Consider the following 11,003-nt stretch of genomic DNA (forward strand, 5'->3'; position numbering starts at 1 on the left):
ATTGCCCAACCTTCCTTCCGAGGAGTGGCTGGTGGGTTTGAACCGCCAGCCGTCTGGTTAGCAGGCAAGTGTCTTAGCCACTATGCTACCAGAGCTCCCGCCACACGTACTAGTGGCTGCTATATTGACTAGCCTAGCCCTAGCTTTTCTATGATAAAGTATAAGACAGTAGTAATTGGTTTTTTGGGGCCTACATTTCCTCTACATTTCCTCATCTGGAAATGACTAGACAAACCATAAGGTTCCTTGGTCTGGGGTCAACTTTCTCTGTGAAGAGACCCGAGAAAACCAAACTCACTGCCATAGAGTTGATTCTGACTTACAACTATTTCCATTGGGTGCCCAAGGCTGTAAATCTTTAAAGAAGCAGACTGCCTCATCTTCTGCAGAGTGGCTCGTGGGTTCAAACCACTGACCTTTTGGTTAGCAGCCAAATGACTTAACCACTACACAAATGAAGAGAACACGGGTCTTCTGTAAAATTGGGCAATCTACTTCCATAGTGATACTGCCTCAGAAACTGAAAGAGGGGACGCTATGAGTCGGGTCCTACTTGACAGTACATAACAAGAACAACGACGACAACAAAACATTATAGGCCCAAACAGAAAATCAGTTTTTAGTAAGATGTTGCCTCTGGCCTTCGCTCAAATTTGTTCAACTTACCTGTATGAGTTCTTTTGTGGGCCTGGAGTGATTTCTCACGTGGAAACACCCTATTACAGATGTTACAGCGGATTCTGCTAGACGAATGTTCTCCTTCATTTATTAAATCCCGAACAGTATCTGCTCTGGGTCTACCACGTCGGATTCCATCCTGTTAACAATGTTTATAAACATTAATATAATGTTTTGCCCTCCACTCATTAAAGCAAGATGTCATTTAAAAATAATGATAATTTTAAAAAATATTTCTTGAGTGACCTCAGCAAAAATGGCAGAGAAGGTAGCTCTAAGGACCTACAGAGCCACCCAAAAATGGAGTAAAAATTGTCAGAATCAACTTTGTCAGGACTCTGAAAAATCACCAGTGATACACAGCAACCAAAGACGGTAACTGAAAAATGGTTAGGCAAGTTTTGCAGCACTTTTACTTCCCTTTGTCCTGCTCCCCACTCCAGCTCCCCACTTTAAGAGAACAACCCATGTACCCAGTGAGGGCCCTGGTCTCTGGATGCAAAGGGAACAGAGCAGATCTTATTCTGAAAAAAACGTGTTTGTCTATTTTGGTCTGTATGGATGCTGCATGAAAGTCTAAGACAATAATATACTTGGTCTTTGTGTAGCCCTAACTTGGAAATTTCGCAGGGTGGAAAACCACCTAGACACATAGAACATTCCTCCAAAACTTCCTAAGGCAAATGAACAATCTGCTTCCACCTGGCACGAAAGATCTGAGGCAAACATTAGACATGCTGAAAGCCTGAGAGGAAAAGCTGGGGAGAGAATTTCTCTGAAAAATTGGGGCACTGAAAAGTACTAGCCTATACCAGAGACTGTAGAAAGCCACACACAGAAAACACTTGAGAAAAATCTAAATATTCGAGAAAAATCTAAATATTCATCTCTGGCTGATCTACATGCTCAGCGCAAGCAAGAAGCAAAAGGCAACTTACAGTGGTAAATGGCCTGCCTGGCTGAGCTCTATCTATGATTATGACATTGTTTAGAAGTAAGGTCTTTCTTTGAAGATGTTATCAGTCAACAAGTCATACTAGAGTACAGTGCATCCTGATACCATGTAAGTTGTGATTTACAAAAGGGGAAATCAGCCTCAGAGTGACACCAGGGGAAGACAGATGCCACGTGAAGATAATAAAACTAAATGCCATGGAATGCTGAGAATTTCCCCAGGCTACTAGAAACCGGAAGAGACAAGGCAGGATCTTCCCCTAAAGCAGACAGAGAAAGCATAGCCCTGCCAACACTCTGAATTCAGACTCACAGCCTTCAGAACAGTGAGATGATAAATTTCTATTCTTTAAAGCATTTACTTTGTGTTATTGTGCTACAACAGCCCTAGCAAACTAAGACAGAGTATGGACCAGGAAGTGAGGTGCTGTTGTAACTGATACCTAAAATATGACTTTGTAATTAGGTAATGAGTAGAGACGGGAAGAGTTCTGAGGTGCTTGATAGTAAAAGCCTAGATTGCTTTGAAGTGAATGTTAGTAGAAGAATGGACATTAAAGGTGATTCTGCTGAGAGCTCAGAAAGAAGGAAAGCTTATATTATGATGAATAGAATGTTGCTAGAAATATGGGTATTAAATGTGCTTCTGGGGAGGCCTTAAAAGGAAATGATGATCATGTTATTAAACACTGGAAGGAACGTGATCCTTGTTATAAGGTTGCAAAGATTTTGGCTGAATTATGTTTGAGTGGTTTGTGGAAAATAGAACTTGTAAGTGATAGATATTTAACAAAGTTAACTTCTAAGTAAATTCTTGAAGGGGTAGTCTGCTGCTTCTAATAAAATGCAAGAGGAAAGAGATAAACTGAGGATTGAATTATTAAGCAAAAAGGAGCCAGAACTTGGAAGATACAGAAAAACTCAGCCTATCCATGCTGTATAAACGTGCTCTGAGAAGAACAAGGGTGTGACTAGACAGCCATTTTCTAAAGAGATCAGGCATGTAGATTAAGGATCTAAAAAAATCACCTCAGTAGAAATATTGCCAGCATAGACTAAGGGAGCAGAGATGGGGCAATATGAAGGAAAATCGTCCAGTTCCTGTAATTCTACAGGCAGGAAACAGCCTGATGGAACTACTTGGATGTAAACATGTTATCCTTCAAGAAAAGGAAAAGATGATCCTAGAAGCTGTTCAGAGGCCAGCAGGACCGCTACCATGGGTCTAGGGAGGTGGGGCTACTGCTTCCTCAGTTCCAGAAGGCAGGACCAACACCTACATATCAGAGGACGAGGAGCACCTACTCAATTTCAATAGAAAGACTTACATTTTTCTGAAAGCTTAAATCCTTCAGAAAACTTAAATTCCATTCACATCTTCACTTTGAAAGAAAAGCGTAATCCCTACACCCCATAAATTATCTCACAGGATAAAATGTTTCTAAAAGTCATAGATATTGAAATCTAGTTCTGTTGTTGTTGTTATGTGCCATCAAGTCAGCCCTGACTCATAGCGACCCCTCCTTGGGTTTCGGAGGCAGTATCACTACGGAAGTAGGATTGCCCAACCTTCCTTCCAAGGAGTGGCTAGTCCAAGTTAATGACCTGATGTCAATCCTGTATTGTGAAGTCGTATTAGTTGTATACTTACTTATTTACCAATTTTATCCTAAAAGCCTACAGTCTTAATGATAATTTTATCATTAAGCTTTCAAGACTTAATGAAGTCTTTTTTTTCATTTAGTTTTTAGGTACCAGTAATGTATTAAATAGGAAAACCTAAAGATTATTAATATTTGAAGAAGTATATCTTATGTTTGGAGTATAAAGTCTCCTCACCGTTATCTTGCAAATATTAACATTTTTTTTCTTTTTTTTTTTAAATTAAGCATGTGGGAAGGCACTGCGGCAGATTATATCATAATAGAAATATTCACTGCCCCTTCCTCTCTATGGGTCCCAGTGAGACTAGGCGACATGACTAGCTTTAGCCAGTAAATGTGAGTAGAAAGAAGTGATGTATAAATGTGAGTAGAAAGAAGTGATGTATAAAATTGCTAAGCAAAGCTTTGATCCATCACATGATTCCATCTTCTCACTTTTCTCTCTGCCTTGAGACTCTGCCTTTAGTCCCAGAGAGGGAATGTTTCTTTAGTCTAGGTCTTATAAAGGACACAGCATACCTGCAATCAACCCTCCCAAGATATGTAAAGTTTTTACGAGCCACTGAAATTCTGAAGTTGCATTCTGCAGTCCATTTTTTCCTGTAGTAACTAATTCAGACACCTTATTAATAAATAAGGAGCTCTGGTGGCACAGTGCCTAAGGTATTTGACTGCAAATCCAAAGGTTGGCAGTTCAAACCCACCACAGCTGCTCCATGGAAGGAAGATGGGACAATCTCCTTCCGCAAAGATTTACCTCCTCAGAAATCCAACGGGGGGGGGGGGGGGGGGGGGGGGGGGGGGGTCACTATGAGTTGGAATCCACTCAATGGCAGTGAGTTTGATTTTGATTTTTGATATTAATAAATATCTTTTGAAAGAATAAAGATCTCATTAATTCTTTATTGATACTGAGACTCCAGAAAAAGGTACTTTTTTCCAGATTTATTTAACTTCTAAAGAAGTTTCCATTAACAGTGAAGCTAGAAATCAATAAAATCCTAACAACTTTGAGAGACTTATTGTTTAAACCCAAATTAGCAAATCAACTTGTGGCAGTAAATGGTGATGATCAAATTTTTTCACTTTCCTTCCTCCTTGGCTATGATACTCACTAGCCAGTTAGCTCTGAGTTTGCTTGCTAAAATTATTAACCCAAAGTCAGTAAACAGGGAGCTAAGCAGGAGTAAAACTAGAGAACTAATTGCTATTATTTAAGAGACAATAATTGTATAGGTTGTTGTTGGTTATGGTTTTGTATCTTGAGTAATTGTTTTAAAACACAAATAAACAGATAATATGACATCCGCAGTCAATGAAAACACTACTACTACTAAATGTTCTGATCAGGAATAGAATAGAGAAATTCTGATAAAAAAATGAGAAAAATGTGGAACAGAACTTCAAATTCTTAAAGAATCCAGACTTACTGGACCTATTGAGTCTGGAGGAGTCCACAAGACTATGGCCTAAGTAACAGTTTAGCCCAGAGTAAAGATTGTCACCCTTGAGTACTCTGTTGCTTAAAAAAAAAAAAATCTAAAACTAAAGGGTCAACAGCTGTTTCAAAGCACAGATGAGAAGTCTGTGGGACAGGGAGATTATATAAATGGAAGTGAAACAACTAGAACAGAAATAAGGAGAATGTTGACACAACGTGAAGAACTTAACCAACGTCACTGATCATTATGTCTAGAACTATGAAAGGGGAGCAAGTTTTATTGTGCATACTTTAACCCAAAATAAAATTTTGAAAAAAAAAGAAGAAATGGAACATGAAATCATGTTAATTAAAAATCTGGTGGAACATGTCCTTTCCCACGAAAGGATGCTTTTCCTAATATTCTTAAACATATTAAAAAATAGTATTGCTTCTATGGAAACTTGAAATAACTGATTAATTAATATTAAAATTTTAAGACTATCCATTATTATTTTCTCTGTGCTTCTAAAACAAAAATATTAACAAGCATGTCAAATAGTGAGAGAGACATAAAAAGTTAACCATTTGCCTGCCTCTCAGCAACTCTAAGAAGGATCTTATTTCAGCTACAAACAACACATTTACATTTTACAAATAAGAAATGGAGAGCTGACAAATAAATAAATTACAAAATCCTGGCCATATATAGGTAAGGCTTCACTAAGCATATTCTTTCAACTGAGAAAATAAGACAAGACAAGTAATCATCTAATGACCTAAATAAATGAATAAAGAGCATCTTTTCCTTTTGGCCTTAACAGAAAAAACAAAAGAAAGAAAACCATGGTTCTTGGTGCATCTTGACAATTATAGAGTGTTAACTCATTGGCAAACAAGTGAATCTGTAGCTTAGGGACAAACCTTGTAAAGACAGCTTAATGATTCATAAGAAAAAGCAATGTTAACATGAAATTCTAAAATATCCTATAACAACTGCTATAAAATAAGCAAATGAGTTCAGTTTCCCAAAAAGTTTTCCATTCTTTAAATTTTTAAAAACAGAATCTCAGACTTTGAACAAACCCCTAAAGTCAATTCACAGATGCTATATACAAGAGCAATATGGCATAGGGATTGAAAACAAGGACCCTGGAAGGTTCCAGTCAGTTTTATAACTTCCCATACGATCTTAGTTTAATCTTGGGGCCTCTTTGATCCCTCCTTCCTCATCAGGAAAAAAAGGATTAAATGAATTAGAGAATTCAAAACACTCAACAAAAGAGCCTGACACCATGCTGCCAACATTACTAAGTGCCAGGCAGTAAGTAGTGGTTACTATGTTAGCACATGGTGGTGACCAAGTTACTATGTTTGAAGTGTTCAGCCACTAGAAAGGGGGAGCAGGATATGCAGCTGGCTGGTCCAGATGGGTAAATGGTGTCTGAGGCTCTGCAGAGATACCAGACAACATGGGCCTACAGTGGAGAAGTCACCTCAGGAAAGCAGGGGAGGGCACAAGCGTTCAAGGTGGGGAGGCTTAGAATATCCTATAACAGAAGAAAGTTAGACCAGCTCCCTCCCCACCCTCCAAGAAAAAAAAATATACAATTAAAGAGAAGATAATGTTAGTAAGTATACCTCAAAAGTCTTGTGATTGAGGGGCCAAAATCATTTGGTAAATGATGGATAGTCTCCCCAAAGGTAGGGGAGACAGCATTGGATAGAAACAAACAAGAAAGCAAGAGAAAGCTGACAATGAGTATGCAGGACACAGATGTTAATAGCTCCCCTGTGAGCAGTGGCAACAAATAGTAAACAAACATAAATGTAAGAAACACATTGAGAGAAAGAGCTAACAGCAATTGTTCCCTTCACTCAGCACTATTACAAATACTTCTGCTTGTTCTTTTAATTTTTTACTGACATGCTGTTTGAAGTGCTGAAGTATGTCAAAGCATACAGGTTTTTAAATTTTATAGTTCTTTAATAACAATGCCAATAGTAATGAAGTATATCAATTTCCTCAGAGTCCAAACAACAGTTTCAACATCTTTGCTACAAGTAAAATGATGGTCTAAACTTGTTTCATTTGATAAATACAGTATTTGCCAATATAAATGCACTTAATACCAGGTGACTTACATGTTACATCTTTTCTAAACTTCTAATCTTATCTGTCCACTTCATAAATGGAATCTGGATAAATGAAAATACCAAGCCCACTGCCATTGACTCGATTCCAACATAGGGACCCTAGAGACAGAGGCACTGGTAATACTACAAACTTGTCCCCATCTTCCCAAAAAGTGACCTAACTCAATGAGTATGATTCACCCATGATGTAGGTGAAAATAAAGAACTACATGTACTTTAGAAACACAGAACAAAGTCAAAGAGGCTGGGAGTCTCTGCCTTTTATCCACTGTACGGACCACAAATCAAACTAGGTAACTTCCTTAAACAAAAGTATATTCCAGGCCTTCCCCCTTAAAAAGGTGGAAAAATGAAATGAATGAATTTTTGCAGCTGTATTTGGATTGCTTTTTCTATAAAAGAACAAACTAAAGACAATTCATCAAATTTATAAAGCTACTACCATAAGAAAGATTGTGGGAAGGAGAGAAAGAAAGAAAAAACAGCCTTTTTGCTTTTACATATACTTCACAATTTCTGGTATATTTTACCTCGGAAGAGGTATGGACAAAATGAAAATAAAATCCAAACCTATGCATTGTGCTAGCAACTTTTATAAAAGATTTATATGAAGTCTTTTTTTTAGGTCAAAAAGAAAATACCTATAGACTTCTTTGGTGATTTGAATCTACCCAGTCACTCTGCAGAAGAAAGACCTGGCAATCTGCTTCAGTAAAGTTTACAGCCCAGAAAACCCTCAGGGGTAGCTCTGCTCTTTCACGTGAGATAGCTATTGAGTCTAAATCAACTCAACAGCACCTGACAACAACGTGCTAACATTAGTCTTCTTGGACAATGCAAAATTACAGTGCTATGATTAAAAATCAAATCATAAATACAAAATATTCCACAAGCACTTGTGCATGTTTGCTCAACTATGTAATATAATGCATTTCATCAAAAGAAAAAAAGGATGAAAAAACAGGCAAGGATGTTGTTGTTATGTGCCATTGAGTCATCTCTGACTCACAGTGACCTATGTACAACAGAATGAAACACTGCCTGGTCCTGTGCCAGCCTCACTATCCTTGCTATACTTGAGCTCATTGTTGCAGCCACTGTGTCAATCCATCTTGTTGAGGGACTTGCCCTTTTCGTTGACCCTCCACTTTACCAAGCATGACATCCTTCTCCAGAGAATGGTCCCTTCTAACAAGACCAAAGTAGGTTGAGATGAAGTCTGGCCATTCTCTGGCCATTCTTGTTAGCACAGAAAAATATCTAGGCTACCCATCCACCTAATAGGGGCTACCCTAGATCCAGCTAACAGCAATTGTTCCCTTCACTTAGCACTATTAAAAATACTTCTGCCTGTTCTTTTAATTTTTTTACTGACATGCTGTTTCAAGTGTTGAAGTATGTCAAAGCATACAGGTTTTTTAAATTTTATAGTTCTTTAATAACAATGCCAATAGTAACGAAGTGTATTAACTTCCTCAGAGTCCAAACAACAGTTTCAACATCTTTGCTACAAGTAAAATGATGGTCTAAACTTGTTTCATTTGATACAGTATTTGCCAATATAAATGCACTTTACACTAGGTGACTTACATGTTACATCTTTTCTAAACTGTCTAATCTTATCTGGCCACTTCACAAATGGAATCTAGATAAACAAAAACAACAAACCCACTGCCACGGACTCAATTCCAACTCATAGGGACGCTAGAGATAAGAGGAGAACTGCCCATAGGGTTTCCAAGGCTGTAAATCTTTACATGAGCAGACTGCCACATCTGTCTCCCACAGAGTAGTTGGTAGGTTCAAATCGCTGACCTTTGGGTTAGCAGCGGAGTGCTGAATTGGATAGTAACCTTACATTAACACCATTCATTCATTCCACAAGTATTACTGAGCACTTTGCCTTTACAAAGTGTAATGCATTAAAGTTGAATAGTCTACTACAAAATAAAAATGGTCCTGGACTTCCTGGAGCTTAGAATCAATGGAGCTAAGTTATGTCATCAGAGAAGCAATTCAAAAACATACAGCTGTACCCTAGTTAGGTCCTGTCCAGTTTATTTTTCGACTCATAGAGACCCTGTGTGACAGAGAACTGCCTCGTAGGGTTTTCTAGGTTGTAATCGGAGCATTTAATTGATCGCCACATCTTTCTCCTGCAAAGTCGCTGGCTAGGGGCAGAGCGCTTAATCATTATGCCATCAGAGCTCCTTTACAGAGCTACTAGAAGCCACAAAAACTCCGACCATAGTCGCAGCTCTCTCACTACCTAGCTATGTGACCTCGATGAAGTCCCTTCACCAATACCTCTAAGCCTCAGTTGCCTGATCTGTAAAATGTAGGTCTGAACCAAGTGACCACATCCTTTCCAACAGCTCTAAACAGTCTGAGACTGCGAACAATTGGAGGTTACTGACGAAAACGACCCGTTCCACTGTGTGCTCTCAGCACCTAACAAATAGTATGCTTATGAATGAAAAGCAAAGAGAGCCGAACTTGCACTGGCAAAAAAATCCCCGAAGACCCTTTTTGCTCCTCAGCTCTCTCTGCAGAGCATGTTCGTTGGGGCAGGGCCGGCAGAAATGTGTAGTGATGGAACAAAAATTGGGCACCACCCTCCCTTTCCTGCACCTAGTGAAACTGCTCAAGGTCCGTAACTTCCTCCCTCTGGTCAGAGAGGGCTCAGCGGTCTGCCCAACGGCTTGCAGTGGCCGTTGATCCGGTCTCCTCTACGTCCCCTGGTTGAGCTCCCATCCACTACACCTGCTGGGCGGACGCCTAAGGTCTCTACCGCTAGCCACAGCATGGGGGGGGGTCACGTGGCCAACACCCCGCCCCCGCCCCTCGGGGGGGCCTTTTTGGCGCGCGACAGTGACGTCACCGTTCTGTCAGTCGCCACCGCCCCTCCCAGCAGCCAGAGCGACCTCGCGTTTTAAACTTGGCCCCGCCCCGCCCGCCTGCCGCGTCGGAGGCACCGCCAGCTCCCGGGCCGCGCCGTTAACGGGCCTTCGGCTGCCCCGCGCTGCGCCCCGCCCGCCCGCGCCGGTCACCTTGAGGTGGCCGCTGTCAGGACTGCTCGCTTCCTCCTCGTCCTCACCCCCCGAGGCGACAGGTGGGGGCGCGCCCCGGCCCCGAAGCCCCGGGTGCTCGGCGGTGACGGCCGGTGAGGTGGCCGTGGCGGCGCCCGCCGAAGCCCCGGGGCTGAGAGTCACGTTGTGCGCGTTCTCGCCCCAGCGCCACGGGTACACCATGAAGTCGCTGAAGCCGGGGCTGGTGGGGATTAGCGGCGGTGGTGGCTCCGGCTCCCCTCTGCTACCGCACGTGGGCTTGATTGGGGTCGTCCTGATGACTGACACTAGCACTCGCTTCGGGGAGTCGTGGCAGAAGATGACAGGCGGCGGCTGCGACGAGTTGTCCGCCATCGCAGACTCCACGCCCCGGATCATCGTCCAGTCCTGATCCGCAGCTTCGGCGGCCCCGGGGCCTTACTCCCCGACTCTGGGTCTGGCTTCTTGCTCCGCTTGCCTACGCTCCTCGGAGTCGCCGGCTTTTAGTCCCGCCGGCTCATGGCTGCCGGACGTTTCTCGGAATCCTGCGCAACGGGCACCAAAGGAGTTCAGCTGAGCGACTCGGCCGTCACCGACCGAGCAAGGCTGGACCCCAGCCCCCGGTCAAGACCGCCCCCGCTCTTTGTATTTCCTAACGCAGGCTGCAGCAATGGAAAACAGCCGGCGGCCTGGCCCTTGCGGTGACAGGAAAGCAGGACGTGCTGCGCTGAGCCCCCGAAAATAACAACCTGCCGCCGCGGTCCCAGCCCCGGCTTTTCCCGCGTTACATTTCGCGCCTGGGCGGAACCAATCATCGCGAGGCCTCTGCCCGCTGGCCGCAGCGGCGACTGACATGTCGCACAAGCCAATCGTCGGGCCTGAACTTCTTTCTAGCACAGGGGGGCGGAGTCGGGCCTGCGCGCGGGTCCTTTCTGCCATGCTATTGGTTGCCGCTCTTGTATTTTTTTTTTTCTGCCTCAAGGGCCAACTGCGTTCGATACTTTGGAGGAGCGCGCGACTAAGGCACTAGCCAAGACACACCCGACAGAAGCCCCGCCCATTCTCTGAGCTGTTTGTTGGGGT

At 42.4% G+C, this 11,003-nt stretch overlaps 1 protein-coding gene across 1 annotated transcript in view; it reads right to left on the reverse strand.

The window, feature by feature from the left end:
* The window catches only part of ZNF367 (zinc finger protein 367), a 28,048-nt gene extending 17,729 nt beyond the window's left edge, over positions 1–10,319 (reverse strand). Inside the window, exons 1-2 of the mRNA XM_007939221.2 lie at positions 9,924–10,319; positions 667–817 (exon numbers count right to left, since the gene is read on the reverse strand). Of these exons, the coding sequence (XP_007937412.1) occupies positions 667–817; positions 9,924–10,319 (547 nt within the window). The remainder of the gene's footprint in view (positions 1–666; positions 818–9,923) is intronic.
* Between the last annotated feature and the right edge of the window lie 684 nt (positions 10,320–11,003).

Source organism: Orycteropus afer, unplaced genomic scaffold (genome assembly GCF_000298275.1).
Source record: "Orycteropus afer afer isolate SDZICR_OR568_19922 unplaced genomic scaffold, OryAfe1.0 scaffold00005, whole genome shotgun sequence".
Classification (NCBI taxonomy): Eukaryota; Metazoa; Chordata; class Mammalia; order Tubulidentata; family Orycteropodidae; genus Orycteropus; species Orycteropus afer.